Source organism: Mastacembelus armatus, chromosome 12 (assembly GCF_900324485.2).
Source record: "Mastacembelus armatus chromosome 12, fMasArm1.2, whole genome shotgun sequence".
In the NCBI taxonomy this organism is placed as follows: domain Eukaryota; kingdom Metazoa; phylum Chordata; class Actinopteri; order Synbranchiformes; family Mastacembelidae; genus Mastacembelus; species Mastacembelus armatus.
Genome location: NC_046644.1, coordinates 14,945,759 through 14,962,365, shown reverse-complemented (window position 1 = coordinate 14,962,365; position 16,607 = coordinate 14,945,759). Strand labels below are relative to the sequence as shown.

At 39.4% G+C, this 16,607-nt stretch overlaps 1 protein-coding gene across 1 annotated transcript in view; it reads left to right on the top strand.

Moving 5' to 3' along the window:
* hcn1 (hyperpolarization activated cyclic nucleotide-gated potassium channel 1) overlaps nucleotides 1-16,607 on the top strand; it is a 53,894-nt gene that overhangs the window by 33,641 nt on the left and 3,646 nt on the right. The window contains exons 5-7 of the mRNA XM_026297752.1: nucleotides 3,957-4,103; nucleotides 7,427-7,667; nucleotides 13,525-13,689. Of these exons, the coding sequence (XP_026153537.1) occupies nucleotides 3,957-4,103; nucleotides 7,427-7,667; nucleotides 13,525-13,689 (553 nt within the window). The remainder of the gene's footprint in view (nucleotides 1-3,956; nucleotides 4,104-7,426; nucleotides 7,668-13,524; nucleotides 13,690-16,607) is intronic.

The following is a 16,607-nucleotide window of genomic DNA, read 5'->3' as shown; positions in this document are numbered from 1 at the left end:
ATAATGTAAAAATAATTTCAGCTGAAATGGGTGACTGTTAAGCAACTGTTAATTACTGGTCACTTTAAGAATAACTAAAAGGATTATTTTTCTATCAATCAACTCATTAATTCACAGATGATTTCACTTCTGCAGAAAATTACTTCATGGTAAATGAAAAATGAATGGCAGTTGTTTAGGTAGTGTGTGTATTTGCCCACAGACGTGACACATGCACTAAGTCAAAAATGGTCCGATACACAAAGTACTTCAATTATCCTGCACGAGGTTGTTGCCATAATTCTTATCAGAGCAACAGAGTCACCTTGGCTGTGACTATAACAGGACATGCTAAAGTACCAGTTCATTAATTTACACCTTGCATTTATCAATTCCAATATGATGACCTGACTTTGCCCGCCTCCTCCATGGTCAGTGCAATCTAGAGAAAGTACATGTCTGAATTTTTTGATGCAGTGTTGCAGAGATGTCTGACATTGCACCTAAAACTCCTCACTAAACAAAATTCTTATAATGCCTAGAGTATTATTATTGTACACCAGCCACAACTCAAGAATTTAAAAAAAAAAAAACTGAATCACAGAGAAGACAAAATGAATAAACTAAAAAAAAAGTTAACCCCAACAGGATGCCTGGAATAATGAGCATTAGATTTTGTTGCTGACAGAAAAACCTTAATTTTCCCCAACAACCGATTGTAGGTCTGCTAAGTAACTCAGGTTGATTTACTGATCGGAGCTCAGGCAAAGTCGATTCACTACAGAATCAGAGCAAAAAGATGCAGGACAGAGCAGGCAAAAAAAAAAAAAAAAGGACCTTGCCAGGCATGCATAGGTAGTAGCTTTTTATCCTAATTTTATGATTGACCATAAACAGCCAGACGTGTATATGTCACAGTACATTCCACCAAAATTTAATGACAGCAGGTTGCCCACAGCAAGTCTGACATTCAAAGTGTTTAAATTAGTGCCACTCTCTTGCTCAGTATGTGATGTACATCTGCTTCACAGCAAATCTGTTTAATCTACATCACACTTTATCCTTTAAACATCCCTCCAGGCATTGAACTGACAGCTTTGAGGCCATGGATGCCATGTTCAGAGCCCCCAGTGTGTCTCCAGATTCAGCTAGGGCTGATTTGCTGCATGGCTGTGCGTATCAGCGGCGCAGTCTGAGGAGCAGGGTGCTCAGCCTCTAGTTATTACATCTATCAGTGCCACAGCTGGGGAGCTGGAAACAGAGAGATGGAGAAATGGATGTGGGTGTGAAGTTTGAATCTGGCTAAGGACAGAGGACGTTTGTGAGAGGACAAGAAGAAAAGGGAGGAGACTAGATCAAAGAAGTAATGGGAGGGGGTGGAAGGAAATTATAGTGTAAAGTGTGATGTCAAGCCACGCCTGCCATCCTGGTGCTGAATCGCTTTAAACCAGTGTACAGCTGTGTTTCATTCAGCAGCTACAGAGTTATTCTTTAAGACAAGTCCAAACTGTGAGTCATTTCACATAGAGGGTTTGAAATGTAATGTAAACCCAACTGGCCTACTTGTTTGTGCAGAAATACCGTACTGAAAATCCACCATAAAGTGTTCACTGTATAACTAAAATAATAAAAAACAGGAGCACATTAGTGTTAAAAACCCACAATTAAATTTTTTTACTTACAGATTACATAAGGAGCCATACATAAAGGAATATTAATATGCCATGACACAGATATGAAGATCAATATGACTTTTCTAGCAGGTTTGCTAATTTCAGCACAAAGGCTGGTAAACACAACTTGTCATTTTTACTTTAACTGTTAAACATTTCATTTTATGTTAGTTGTCACTGGATCACAGTTAAGGTCCATTAAATTTAAAATGGGTATTTCCCAAGCCGGCAAAACATAGGTGGCAAATCCATTTCCTTTTGATCCATCTGAGCACATCCCAAGAGCAGAAAGCTTATTATACCGTCTCAATAATTCCAAGTCCGCTTGTGCCTACACCTGTAAGTTGAACTGGAAATTAAGTCATCCCTATTATGAAAACTTGACCTGGCATAAGGCTGGGGGACACATAAAAAACCTGAAGTATCAGAAAGACCACATCATGGTCAGTGCCACCCTTGCCTGACTCTGTGACCCACCTTGGTCTGAGCAATCAAAATGGTTCTGGTCGACCTACACAAACCTTTCACTAGCTTCTCTGCGAACTGAAAATAAATCAATTCCCCACAAACAAAGGCCCTTATCACCTTTCTGCAGCCAGGAGAGGAATCAATGAGGCATTGTGACTGAAGTGTCTTCTTTCTCATTGACAAATTTCATTATGTGGTCTATGCTGGACTACTGCTGGACCATGGAGCTGAACAGGGCTTCCAACATCACAGGTGCTGTTGGCTCTCAGCTACTGTTCTACTGTGATTACCAGGGGCAGCAGGAGAGACGGTGTTTATTTTCAGGTGTCAGGACCTTGGACTGGCTAGGGAGATTGTGTTCACCTTGGCTGTGGAAAAACTGTGGGAGGACACAGACTAATCAGAATAGATGAAGTGATGTATTATTTTTCTCTTTCCCTCTCCTTCGGGTCAATAATTGTCTTCAGGTTAATGTGGAGAGAATTTTAACTCCCACAAAGACTTAGTTCATCACCAGAAAGAGGGAAGTGCTCACATCTTTGTCACTGACAGTATTACACACCACAGGTAAACTCCTGCAACCAGCTTTCAGTTAGAGGCCACAAAATATTCCATGGTTTCTTTCATCTCTTTTCTCTCTCATTCACATCATATAATGGGCCGTGCCTGCTGTTTGCCAGCCGTAGCACTTGGAGTTCTGTTAAATTTTAAGTTAATTTCTATTATGAGACCAGAGGTTCTTTTTCTTCATGTCCTCAGAGTCCTTTAAATTCCTTTTGGCAAATTCCAAGAGGGCTGTCACATGTCATTTACTCAAAGAGGGGTTTGTGCCGAGCCACTCTACCATAAAGGCCTGATTGATGGTGCTGAGATACTTGTCCTTCTCCCATCTTTGCAGAGGACTTCGATTTTAGGATGCAGGTCTACAGAGAGAGATTCTTGGTCTTCATGGTTAACTTTTTGTCTGGACATGTAGAGTGAACTGTAGGACCCTATATACACACAGGGGTGTGCTTTTTAATTATCTTCAGTAAATTCAGTTTTTCACAGTTGGTCTTCTGTAACATTATAACAGAATGTATTTATCCACAATTAGAAGTGCCATATAAATGGTCTTAATATTTGTCTAAGTGAGAAATTTCAGTTTTAGATTTATAATCTATTTGCAAAAAATAAATTAATTAATTAAAAACATGTACATGGTATTATGTATAGTAGTCTGACAAACAAACATGGCAATTTTATTCATTTAAAATTCTATCTACAACACAACAACACAGCCAAAAGAGAAGTTACAGAATCCCTTTGGCATCACCTTGGATTCCTGGCAAGTGCTAAGAATCAATACTATAGTCAATATTACTTGTGTTTTCAGAATGAAAGAAATGACAACAAAAAATGTCATAAGTTATCTGATAATAATCCCTTCATAAGTCATACAATCACTGCCATCAGGTTAATAATCCATGCAGCTCTTAAATTTCTCCAGGATATCAGGTATACCTTGCTAGCTCACATTAGATCATAGCTTTGTTGCCTATGAGCAGTGGGTTTCCAGTATGGGTGAAATAATCGGAACTGCTACCTTGGTCTGACGCAGCCCCAGGCTTGTACTCATTTCTACTTTCCTTTACCACCTGCCTCCCTCTCCACACAGAACCAGGACATGGCACTGTGACTAAGTGAGAGCACAGCTTGTCCTCAGTACAGACACACAAATACAGATTTTTGTGCAGCTTTGCACAACTGCTTGTTATTAACATATCATATCATTTAATTATTTGCTGTTTTACATACCGATGAACTGATCTCCATCTGCTTTCATTGCCTTTCCAGTACAAGCAAGTGGAGCAATACATGTCCTTCCACAAGCTTCCAGCAGACATGCGACAGAAAATTCATGACTACTATGAGCATCGCTACCAAGGCAAAATCTTTGATGAGGACAACATCCTGAGTGAACTCAATGACCCACTCAAAGAGGTGAGATAACTTCTCTCTTAAGACCCTTAACTGAATTTAAAGATTGACTCTGAAATAAATTACTTCACTTAGTAACATTTACATCTTGAGTTTCTATTTGAAGGTTTAGTGTTATTTTTGGAAGAGGTAAAAAATACATCTAAAATTTAAAAAAAAAAAAAAAAATAACAGCTGACAGGGGAGCTGTCACACTGGTTTTAGTTTTGGAAAATAAATGAGTTTAAAGGAGCCAAATGAAGATGAAGATCAAGAGTGAATCTTCATTTGGTTCCTTTAAATGCACAGTATGTGAAACTAAAATACCAACACCTGACATCTCATCTTACAGGGTCAGGGAGAAAAACAGTGAAACGGATTTTCCTCTGTCAACACATGAAAATATTCTGTACAGATATATTACACCTCTCTTTGACCTGTGAAAAACAACAAGCCCAAGAACTGTTGAAAAATTGCTTAATATACAAATATTTACAAGTCTGGATTTAGTAGCATAGCACAGATAAGCAATCACACAGCTGCAGGCTTGACTGAGCATAATTACAAGGAATACTGAAGTTTACTGAGGAGTCAGTGACCAGTTTCTTGGCTGACCTCCTCATATCAGCACATTACATGCATAATTATGCAGAGGGTTAGGAGAGGGGAGAGGAATAAAAATCAAAGCAAGCGCAGAAATCGTGACCATCTCTTGTGCAGCCCCAATAAGTCACCTTGCAGAGCCAAACACTGAGGCCTGTGCAGTTGCTGCACGGTGCCAGACACTCACAGGGAGGTGCAGGGATTTAAAGGTATGACTTACAACACAGAAAATCCCACAGGCTTAGTTCAATGGACAGCAAGCAAAGTTAAACTCTGCATGAAGACAGTGCACAGTGCAAGTTATGCCCATGGGGCTGATGAATAAAAGCAAACTGAGCCACATCAGAGCCAAACAGGACACATAAACTAGCTTATGTCACTGTTGCACTTTATGATAGTCCTCAAGATATGTCAGTTTAGGACATGTCAGATATGCCAGTCTGAATTACTTCCACAATCTGTGTCCTCACATAAGGTTACTCAGGTAAATTTAAAAATCTTTTTTGTTCACATATTTTACCACTTTCAGCCTCAGATATTTATTTAGATGAAACCAATTGAGAAATAGTGAGAATGCCTGGTTAGAAACCACAGATTTGATCTTTAGCAATGTATTGTGTACACTGTATGAGTATATACAGTTGTCAAATAAATGATGCGCATACAATATTTCCCTATGAACAGTAGTGAAGTAGCTCTATATAAAGTAGCATAAAATGAAAACGGGCCTACTCAAAGTAAAAGTACCTCATATTCATACTCCATCTTAGATTTTCTACAAAAACAGCAAATATAAAGCAACTTATCCAAAGTATGGTTTATTATGTGTTAAAGAGAATAGTGAGTAAAATAAAGTCTGAAATTGATGAAGACACTTTTCCACTGTTAAAAATGGCTTAATTCTCCGTCCATATTGTAAAATCAACATTTAGTTGTTATAAAATGTAGCTGTAACCATTGTTATTGTCAGGTCTTCTAAATTAGAGTGTTTTTGACAGCTCCCACTGCATTTGAACGATTTTAATCTGAAAGCAACTATATACTTTACAAACAGATATAAATTATAGCTTACTCAATTACACATGTCGTGACTTGCCAGTGTGACACGACTAATTGCACCTTCTCTGTAGTGCAAGGCCTGACCTGCTTGGCTTGTGTAATAAAGTGGCTGTAATTTTTGTTTTCAGAGACAAAGGGGGGGGGAGCAGTGGCATTTGTTTTTCAGTCTCTGTATCGGAGTCCTTAACCATTTAGCAGTCAGAAATGAAGTTATGCAGCTTCAGGCCAGATGCATTTCAGGTAGACGGACAGAGGCAGTTGTGGAAGAGACAGGCTGATTGCTGATGAGTGTTGGCACAAGGTCTTCAAGCACAGTTGTAGGGGTGCCGAGCTATAGGTCGATTTGGGATCAGAATCAGCTCCACTTAGCAGCACTCAGACTCACTTTGAGACAGAGGAGGGCCATGAAATCAGCCCAAGTATCTGTTGGCTGATTCTGGTAAGTCATTTATCACAAAATTTAGGATTGCTGTCGGCCCAAGCTGTTATTACTCTGTGGGATTTGCATAACAACCCTGTTTCAGTTTATAAAGCAACTTTGGGTTTACATATTTGTAGTCAGGGAGTAATCAGGGTAAGGATGTTGACAGCTCGGTCGTTAGTTTACAGCCACTGTTAGAAGTAATCTGCTGTAAAATCTATTCTCAATCAAAAGGTCATGGAGAATTCTTTTATTGTAGTCTTTGATTTGATAAAATCAAAAACTAAATTTGACAAGACTGTTTTATGCATTAAAATGTTTCCTGTTAAGATGATGTTTGAGTGTCTATTAATGCAACAGGCAGAACTTATCAAAGTGCACTTGCTTCCAATTATTACTAAATTGCCTCTCTCAGGCAAGTTTAAGTTTGAAATTGGCTTCTTGAATTAAGAAAAACATATTTTCAGTTGTGGTTAATCAGGTAAAATATGCCATCAGCAGACTTTGGATAACATATAGCCAGACTGTTTTGCTGTTCTCTTCCATCCCTCCAACCGCCTGTTCCTGGCCTCTGTCTTGCTGCCTTTTATTTTCCGCCACATGACAAATCTTTAAATAGGCATAGCCAAAGATTGTTTCCCCAAGAGGACTCTTGGCTGGGCATGAAAACTGCCTACTATCTAATTCATTAGTTCTGGTCCATGATTGAGGTTACAGCCCTGTGACATTAGTTGACACCGGTATCCGAGCTTGAGCTAACATCTCTTCGCATCGCCCTCATCAAGCTAGTGAGCTTCCCAGATTGGTTATCTTTCCGTTAATGTCCTGTTGTCACTGGCGGAGAGTTATCCCTTATGGGGGGTCAACAACACACTGCCGCAGATGCCAAGTGTCCCAGCTTTCCATCTGCACAGCAACAGAGATGTGTGGGTAAACAGACAACAAACTCCTAATCTCCTGCTGTGTCTGAGGGGACATGATGAGACCAGAGAGATGGCCCGCAGCCGACACCAGAGGGCAAACTCATCAGGATCTGACTTGTGTGCCAAAACGTTTCTTCTCAGGAGTAATGGGAAGTGCTTTGCAAATATTAGGGATAAAGCAGCAATATGCATCTAAACCATTTATTCTCATAGATAAAAGCAGCAGAAAAGCAGCAGGATTTGTGTCAGTGTTTTGTGCCATACTATCCTCATTGTACACTCACTGTGCAGATGACCTCAACTGTTTGACCAACACTTTTTTTTTTTTTTTCCTTCACCAGGAAATTGTCAACTTTAATTGCCGTAAGCTTGTGGCCACCATGCCTCTGTTCGCCAACGCAGACCCCAACTTTGTCACAGGGATGTTGAGCAAGTTAAAGTTTGAGGTTTTTCAACCCAATGACTACATTATCCGAGAAGGCACAGTTGGAAAGAAGATGTACTTCATTCAACATGGTGTTGCAAGCGTCATCACCAAGTTCAACAAAGAGATGAAGCTGACTGATGGATCCTACTTTGGAGGTAAGAACAAAAATAGACCAACATAAAATTAAATGCAAGAGCACCGTGATACATTCATGGCTACAATACGTTCATATAGTTATACATTATACTGAGATATAAGTCTAGCCTGAGGTTTTGACGCTGTTCGAAGTTAAGTTATTGTAGATGTAGGTTCTCATTAACCCATGTTGGATGTTAACTTCCACAGTTCCATAAACTTCTCATCAGGTTCTTGGAGTAGGCCATGACATGAATCAGGCATCCCTTAGGACATACAGTGGTTCCTCCCCCACCCTCACACACAAGCTCTTCTTCCCCTCCATATGTCCTGCTGCATATACTTGGCACTAACAAGAACAGCTACTGTAGATGTTCATTCTGTTTAAAGTCAGAAGCTATTGCCTGTTTTGTTCCAGAATGTACCTTCATTCTCTGTCTTGCTCTCTTTCTATAAGTACAGCCCATTCCCCCTCCAATACATTACAGAAATGTATTTGGTAAATGTCAGCTGTAATTTCAGTGCATGTTGTTTACTCTGACACATCTGCAAGCAGATATGGCCATGCCTATGTGAAGGTAAAGTCTCCTGTTTGAGAGGTTCTTGCATATTTTATTATATGAGTTCATCCCCCTATGGAAGAATGCTTAGGAGTCTAATAATCCCTTCACTTTGCTTTTTTTGCTTTAAAATTGACAACTTATTATTATTAAATAATTGTCAACTTATTAACTAATTGATTAAGTAACTAAGTAATCATTCCAACTCTAAACTGAACTATAATAATGCAACAAAATGAACACAGCCATAGGTTTTCCTGCAGGGCATAGGGAACTAGACTCTTCAATAACAGGAGACCAAATTTATAAATCCAGCCAATGTGATGAGGCAGCTACACAGTTACTGCTTTTCAGGGATTTTTGGATTATCTATTTCAAGCTTTGTTTAAAACATTTTCAAGGTTATTCTGTACCACAAAATATTCACTCTAATTTCTTTTTGTGTTTACTGTCTGGTGTTCTCTCACGTTGACTCTCAAGGAAGAGCTTATCCCTTACTGATCTACCTAGATATTAAGAACAAAATAAGTGCAAGATGCTGAAAAAGAGTCAACAGTGAAAGATCAGGTCAGCATCTAAATTCAGCTCAATGAAAATGTAAGACCTACAGAGAACATTGAAAACATATAGGAAAAACCTCATCAATCTTTTCAACTTTTAATTAAAAGATACATGTTGTATCCCTCCCAATAATAAATGGTGCTCATTTTGATGTGTTCTGTCAATGTGTGACCACCTGCTGTGGCCTTCTGCCCAGCTGGTATTTTTACCCTTTGTATGGTGTTAGTGGATAAGCCCTGAGTTTGCAGCAGCTGGCTGTGGCATGTACCTCACTCTTCCCCCTTTTCTCTGATGATTCACACTCCCCTTACAACCAGGCCAAGTCATGTCCAGAATGAGAAATCAGTGAGGGGGACTGAGACAGAAACAGAATAAGAGAGAGCAAGTGAAAAAATGAGCCCTAGCACAGGAAACTATTAGCATAGTAATGAGCAGGACATCTATGAGTACAGGAGGTCACAAAGCACCTCCAACAATGGTCAATGCCACACCTGCATGCTAAAAAGGTATCATAGTACTCACTCCTGAGCCTGCATGAATGGGATTACACATTGGTACCAGAGCTCCATAGTAAAGCCATTCTGAAGCCAGCAGAGTAAGAGTATAATGCTAGGACAACAACAGGCAACGGATGAACATCCCTACTGGGCTTGAATGTCTTATTCATATGGGACTGCCTCTCCTCAGTCCCAGTCATGGAGTGAGGAAGGGGAAGGGAAGCTGGTTGCCATGAGAGATCGTGACACACGAAGTGATGGCAAATTATCCACAGTGCTCCTGGGGTCAATGGTGATGCTTTGTGACACGGCAACAGACACGTGTCAAACCACATCATATGAAGTGTTAAAAGGGCCTTGTGATACAGACACACGCATGCACACACTGTTCTTCCAGGTGACAGGGCTGATGTTTCTCTTAGAAAGATTTTTATATGTCTATCAGCGTGAGACAAATTGAGTGGGAATTTTTCAAACTTGGCCTTTACAGCATTAAATCCCCCCTCATGTTACTTTTCCTCCCCTGCATCTTAGCAAGAAAATACTGCCCAGGGAAGCAGAAAGATGCAGCAGTATAGCTGAATGTTTTGATGTATAATGTATGTATACAGTTTTAAAACAGTGGACGTAAGCACAGCCTAAAAATATTTTCCTACTTGCTGTCAGCTCAGTGTCAGCATGGCGCTTTCATCTTCTCAAGTAGTCACTCAAAGCTGGGAGTTCAGTTTAGTCTGACAGTATGAATTAGTACTGTTTAGAAGTGCTAGTCCAACAGTGGAAAGCAAACAAGAAGAAAAACGGTTTCTCTCCCACAGTTGCTGCACCATTATTCTGCTGATGACAAGGTTCAGTTCTGGGATAGTGTGGCTGACTAACACCACAGCAGCAGTGATGGGTACAGCAAACTGTCTGCCTCACTGAAGTTTCTCCGAATAAACAACATAAATAAAAACTGAGGAGAGAAAAAAGGATCCCTTGGTAAAGAAGTGAAATAACTCCTGTATGTCCTTTAAGTTAACAAATTCTAGATGTGGCTATTTAAAACAATATTTTTATTTTGGAAAATATGCTTAAATGCTTTCTTGTTGGGAGTTTAATGAGCGAATCAATAAAACACAATACAAAACAACGTCTACATACAGCTGGTATTTAGCATAAAAAGTGGAAGCAGAGGAGAACAAGTTCAAGCTTGTTTATTATTTCAACATACTGTATAATATAGTAGTAGATGTACAAGCTTTTAAGTATCCTCACAGCTTGAGGGAAAAAGCTTTTATACTGCCTGCCAAATGAGGTCTTGATATTTTAGTACCTCTGGCTGGATAGTTAGAGGGTGAAGAGGCTGAGGCTGGGGTAGAAAGGGTCCTTCACACTGTTGTTGTCTTGTGACTGTGGTTGGTATTTCATGGATTTGTTATGTGGAGAGCCGTGCAGATCTCTGTTGTGTTCACCCTTTGTTGTAAGAGCTTATAGCTTTACAGTTTCCAAACCAGACAGTGTAGTAATGGTGCCTCTGCAGAACATTGTGAGGATGGGTGGAGGGAGGCTCACCTGAGACACTGCTGTGTTTTCCTAGAGAGCGTTGCCAAATGAGGTCCAGGAGAGGTCTTCTGTGATTTGTACTCCCAGGAGCTTTGTACTGTTTACCTTCTTCACAACGGTGCCATTGATTGTTTGTGGTGTGTGGCCAGCATGTCTTTCTGAAGTCAATTATTATCACTTTTTTTTTTTTTTAACTATATTTAGGATTTTTGGTCGTCCAGCTTTTCTATCCTCATTGGTGATGATGAGGTCCACCGCTGTTGTTACATCAGCAAACTTAATGCAGTTGGAGCTGGACAACATAGTGCAATCACATAGACAGCATAAACAGGGGTGGGCAGGACACACAGGCCTTGGAGAGTGCCAGTACTCAGTGTGGTGGCACTAAAGTCAATAAAGGCATCTTGGTATATGTGCTCCCTTTTTCCAGGTGGGACAGGGCTGAGTGGTGGGCAGGTTTTATCTGATTTTCAGAGGAGCAGTGTGCTAGGGAAGCTGTGTCCTGAAGCATTTCATGATGATAGGCATGAGTGCTTACTGTCAGCAAAATGTCCATTGATCTTCTATGAATAATTCCTTTATGATTCTCTAATGGCATGGGCTTATTTCTTGCTGCTTTCTCTTATCTGAATGATGCGTCTCAGGTCAGCCCTGGCTTCTGGTGTGCCCTTGAGAAGATAGCTTTAGTGATGGTGACCAACACACTTAATAAATCAGACACAGTCACAGTCTTGCAGTTCCCTCTGGTCAGACCTTAATCTGTTTCTGGAGGGGTCTTTGTGCTGACAGATACGTGAGCTGAATGGCCAAGCTGGGGATGGGGGAATGGTTTGTATGCATTCTTTGTGTTTGCGTAAACAACCTCCAGTGTATTTCCTCCTCTTGTAGTGGCAAATGTGACATAGTTTAACCAAAACAGGCATTTTAAATTTCTACAGTACAGCTCTCAAAGTACCTCTGTTGCATGATATAAATACTCCACTGCCAGACAGTCTCACCAGGCAGCAGTGGTTTAAATGTTAGATTAGACTTTAGCCTGCGTGAGTGCAAACATTTCAGGTCCTCTCATGCCATATTTAGTGCTTCCTCCTACAGAATAGTGCTAAACTGCAGCATTGGTGCTTGCACAGCATAGCAGGTCTAGATTGTTGCAACTTGTATAAAGGCATATTTTGGTAGTTTTGATAGTTTGTACTCACTTTACCAGCCTGCAGAACATCCTGCCAGCTATAGCTGAGCTTTGCTGCATGCAAGTTGCTCTTTTCACTTTCTCTTTTCAGACTCTCCTGGTGCTACCTTCATACTTAGAGTAAAGACATGAGATTGGTATCAATCTTCTCATGTGACTCTCACCCAAAAAGCAAATCATATTTCATAAAATATTGACCTTTCTCTCTATTTCTTTTTACTTTAATAGTAATCAATAGTTACTGTATCCATTTTGAGAAACACAATAGCTAAGTTGAGCATTATGTTTTAGGTTGTACTGCACTGAGGCACTGTTTCCAGAATGAACTGAAATGACAAAACAGTAATTAGAAGCCTTGGGTGCTGGAGGGAGAAGTTCATTTTAACTAGAACACATTTCATTTTTTCCTCTATGTGACATCATTCAAAATCAGTTGTTTTCAACTCAGCTAGACCCAAGCCACTCAAGTCACGCAATACATTTGTCCCCTTGAAGTAGCCATTCAGCATGTCATGCAGCACAGTCTGTTGTTTTGACACAGTTCAGCGACCCACTGTCTTTCAATCTGCCTTTGTTTCTCCCTCATTGTTAAATTACATTTTAAAAGACCAGTGTTTTTCTATCTTTCTGTGTCTTTTTCTCTGTGGCTGTTCTTAACAAGGTACCACTTAAAAGAAGCTTTACCATTATCACAGCACTAACACCTTATTCACACCCACAGTGTGAGAGCCTTGCCTTCACATCTTGCACACTCTGTGCTCTATTTTCTTGACAGCTCATGGCATAGCCAAGAAAGATCACAGCACAAGTTAACATTTAACCACTTAATGATGATGGACATGGTGCTGTAGATCAGACAGAAGTACAAATGTGGGCGGAGACTAAGCTGTGTGTGTGGCTGAACAGGACTGAACAGAGACTAAGGGAAGGAAGGTGCTATGCTTAATGTGTAGCAGAATGAATGAAATGAAAAATGAATGAATGACTAATCAGCAGGTAGATAGAAAATGTTTTACATTCTTCCGGTTTAATTTTGATGCATTGTTTTATGTTTCTAAATACAAAGCACTGCATTTTTTCCCCCCCAAATACTTTCAATTTAATATCCACAGCACCTGAAGAGGAATACAAAGATGCTGTTGTATGTAACCATAACCTTGTTTGTTTATACAATACATTTGATAAGTAAAGCAGTGCACTGATGCACTGATGAAGTAATGCCTGACAGGATTTTGGTGTACTCTTTTGAGTACTATTTTTTTTGACTACTGCATCATATTAGGGGACCATTAGCTCTGCAGGATGATGAATTCTCTTAGTGTAATGCAAGTGACAGCACTGCTTGTTGGCTTTTCATTTTACTTACATTCAAATTAGCTTCTGTTCCTGCACCTTATTTTCCACTCAAGTAAATCTATCTGATAATCTGTCATGCAGTTACTGGGATGCTTTCCTTTAAGTTCTTCTGCATTTACCACTTCAGTTGCTTTTCTTAATGCTCTCACTCTTTGTCTTTCTTTTCCTACAGAAATCTGTCTGCTCACTAAGGGCAGGCGAACAGCGAGTGTGCGTGCAGACACGTACTGTCGACTCTTCTCCCTCTCTGTTGACCATTTCAATGAGGTGCTAGAAGAGTACCCCATGATGCGGCGTGCTTTTGAAACTGTTGCCATTGACCGATTGGACCGCATTGGTAAGAACTGTTTATGTCTAATTGTGCTGATTGGTTGAATTTCTTGCCTGTCATCGTGCCTTGTTGTACTGTCTCTCAGTATTCGTTTGCCGTCCTTCTTCATAAAAGCATTGTGTCTGCCATCTTGTGCTGCATGACCTGTATGCTATTTTTTTTAAATTACATCTCTTTTTTTCTTACTTAACTTTAAAGACAATTTGTTGTTACCAGCATTAATCCTTCTAAAGAACCAAAGTAGAGTTTTGTGGTTGGATTAACTGGAAGGCAGTGCATGTCGCTGTCCGGGAGGGAGTCAGGTCGCCCCCTCGTTGGTTTGGTGTTGACCCCCCCACTGGATGCCAGCGAGTGGATGGAAGCTAACCTCACATGCATGTGTGTCTGGCCCTCTTTCCACTCATCTGCACTCCTGGGTATGAGCAGCACCCCAACCCCATATCCGAATTCTCAAAATCAACCCTGTAAGAGCAAGGCCAGGTGGCATCTGGGAGTTGTTCCCACATCCATCAGGTCCAGCGCAGTTTGCTAGCAGGCAGGACCCTCATCATCAACAATGCTTCTTATTTCTACTGTCTGATATATCATCATTTATATAAGAACTTGGCCATGATGGATTATAATGGAAATTGAAAAACCAATAGTGGTTCAGATACACATTTGTTACTATTTAAAAAGGGGCACACGTATGTAACACAAAACAGGGCAATAATTGGTTGCACATTCTCCCACTGCTTTTTGTACATATGTTCAGTCTGCTGTAATACTTTGATTTAAGTAGAAAATTACCTTATTTCTTATCTAAAAAGTAGAAGATATTTTTGTCTTCGCATATATTTTGCTGCATTATAAATATGTATCATTTAGAAATAATAATGTTCCCGTTATATATATATATATATATATATATATATATATATATATACATACATACACACAGCCTTATATGACAATAATTCATCATGTGTTATATAGAGTAAAATTTAAGTGCTCAGTGTTGCTCTGTATTTCATCTGCCCATGTCAATGTCCCATTCAGGCAAAATAAAAAAAAATAAAAAATTTAAGTGTACAATCATGATGATCATGATCATGTATTCATCATGAGTGAATAGCACACAATCCAATTCTATCGTACCTTGATTTGTTTGTAGCTCAGCTGCTTTACACTGTCAATAAAGCAACACAGCAGAAGTTTGACTATAGGACAGAGTTACCGTAGGACATGTCTAGGGTATGCTAGAGGCCATAAAACTGGTGAACGGTTTTTCTGAAGTATCCCTATAATATTTACAATTAAAAATGATAACACTTGAATATAAAACTATTTGTCATAGTCTAAGTGTACCAATATTGTCTCATATCAGTGTTTAAGGTTGTAATGTCTCTACTTTTCTGTTACTGTCCTTTTTTTTTTTTCCCCCTTTCTCATGGCTTTTTATTTTATCTGACACAGGCACGTCATTAATTAATTGCTTTGCAACTCAAGTGTTGCCTCGACACTGAAATACTGGATTGTTAGGAAAGTCAGCACCAAACGATGAACAATAAGATTTGGAACAAAACCACTCCAATTCAACCAGAATCCAAAAACCGATGTGCAACTGTTGAGACAACCTTTTCTCTGCAGAATTGCATTCATACACAACAATTTCCTTTCCTTTCTTTTACATCATGGTATCTGCATGACTGATTTAAACCCAAATATCTGAAAACACACTGTTTATTAGTTTTAAGCATGGTCATGTATGGTTGGGATTTTGACGATAAAACCACAATTGAGGAAAAGATTATATACATACTATTTACATTTTCAACAGTACTTCACAACACTGATTTGTTGTTTGATATGAGATGCAAACAAGACACATTACAGAACTCAACAGCCACTGTTCCCTGTGCTACACACCAAAATATGTCTTGCATTGCAACTGATTTTTTTTTTTTTTTGTTGTTGTTGCATGTGAATGTTCTTCACAAGAGAAAAGGTTGCATTTCTAGGACTAGCAAAATATTAAAAAAAAAAAAAAAAAAAACAAACAAAAAAAACACACACACACACACAATCTATGTTTGCCCTGTAGTGAAGTTTTCACTGTGCCCTACAAAACATACTGTATGCCCTTTGACCCCAGTGGTCATAATCTATATTTGCCCCTTTTTTTGAGCGCTACCAGCTGAGTTAGTTTTTTTTTAGGGTTTAGGAAATGAAAGCTATCCATCCCCTCTGACTGGCATTTCTCAGAGAATATAGATTTGACCTGTTGTTTCAGACTAACCATGAAGGGGGTTTTGTCTCATACAAGGGAACACTTTTGTCATGATCTGTGCTGGTTGTATCGTTTCTATATATGAAATGCATTTGGTTACATGCTTGTCTTGCTCTAAAAAGGAAAGAAAAAGTAACCATGCTTTGAAACCAATATCGTGTTGCACATTTGACATTATCTTTTATCTATCTAAAAATTATTTGACCAGGAGTCCGTCTTGAGACGAGCACATCTCGTTTTCAAGAGTGTCCTGGCCGACGAGTAGGCACCAGGTAAACACTTTATTCCAATTCCAATATTCGAACAGGGACAAACTGACCTATAGAGGCTTGTTAAATGGATCCGGTCTCAAACTCATCCTGCCAAGAGTTTGACCTCTTGCTAAAGGTTGCATTAATTGTTTAATCCCTGTATCCGTGACACATAACACAGGTCACCCACACTAGTGCTGTAGATGTTTTGATGGACACATTCAAAGTGTCAACAACTAAGACAATCAAGGAAACAAAGAAATCTCATTCAGCCTTACATGCCATGTTTATTTTGTATCTGATTTTTTTTTTTTTTTTTTTTTTTTCACAGAATAATCAGCTGGATTATAAACCCATATTCAGCTCTGTTGGTGTGACATTTTTATTAAATCTTTGAATTCTTT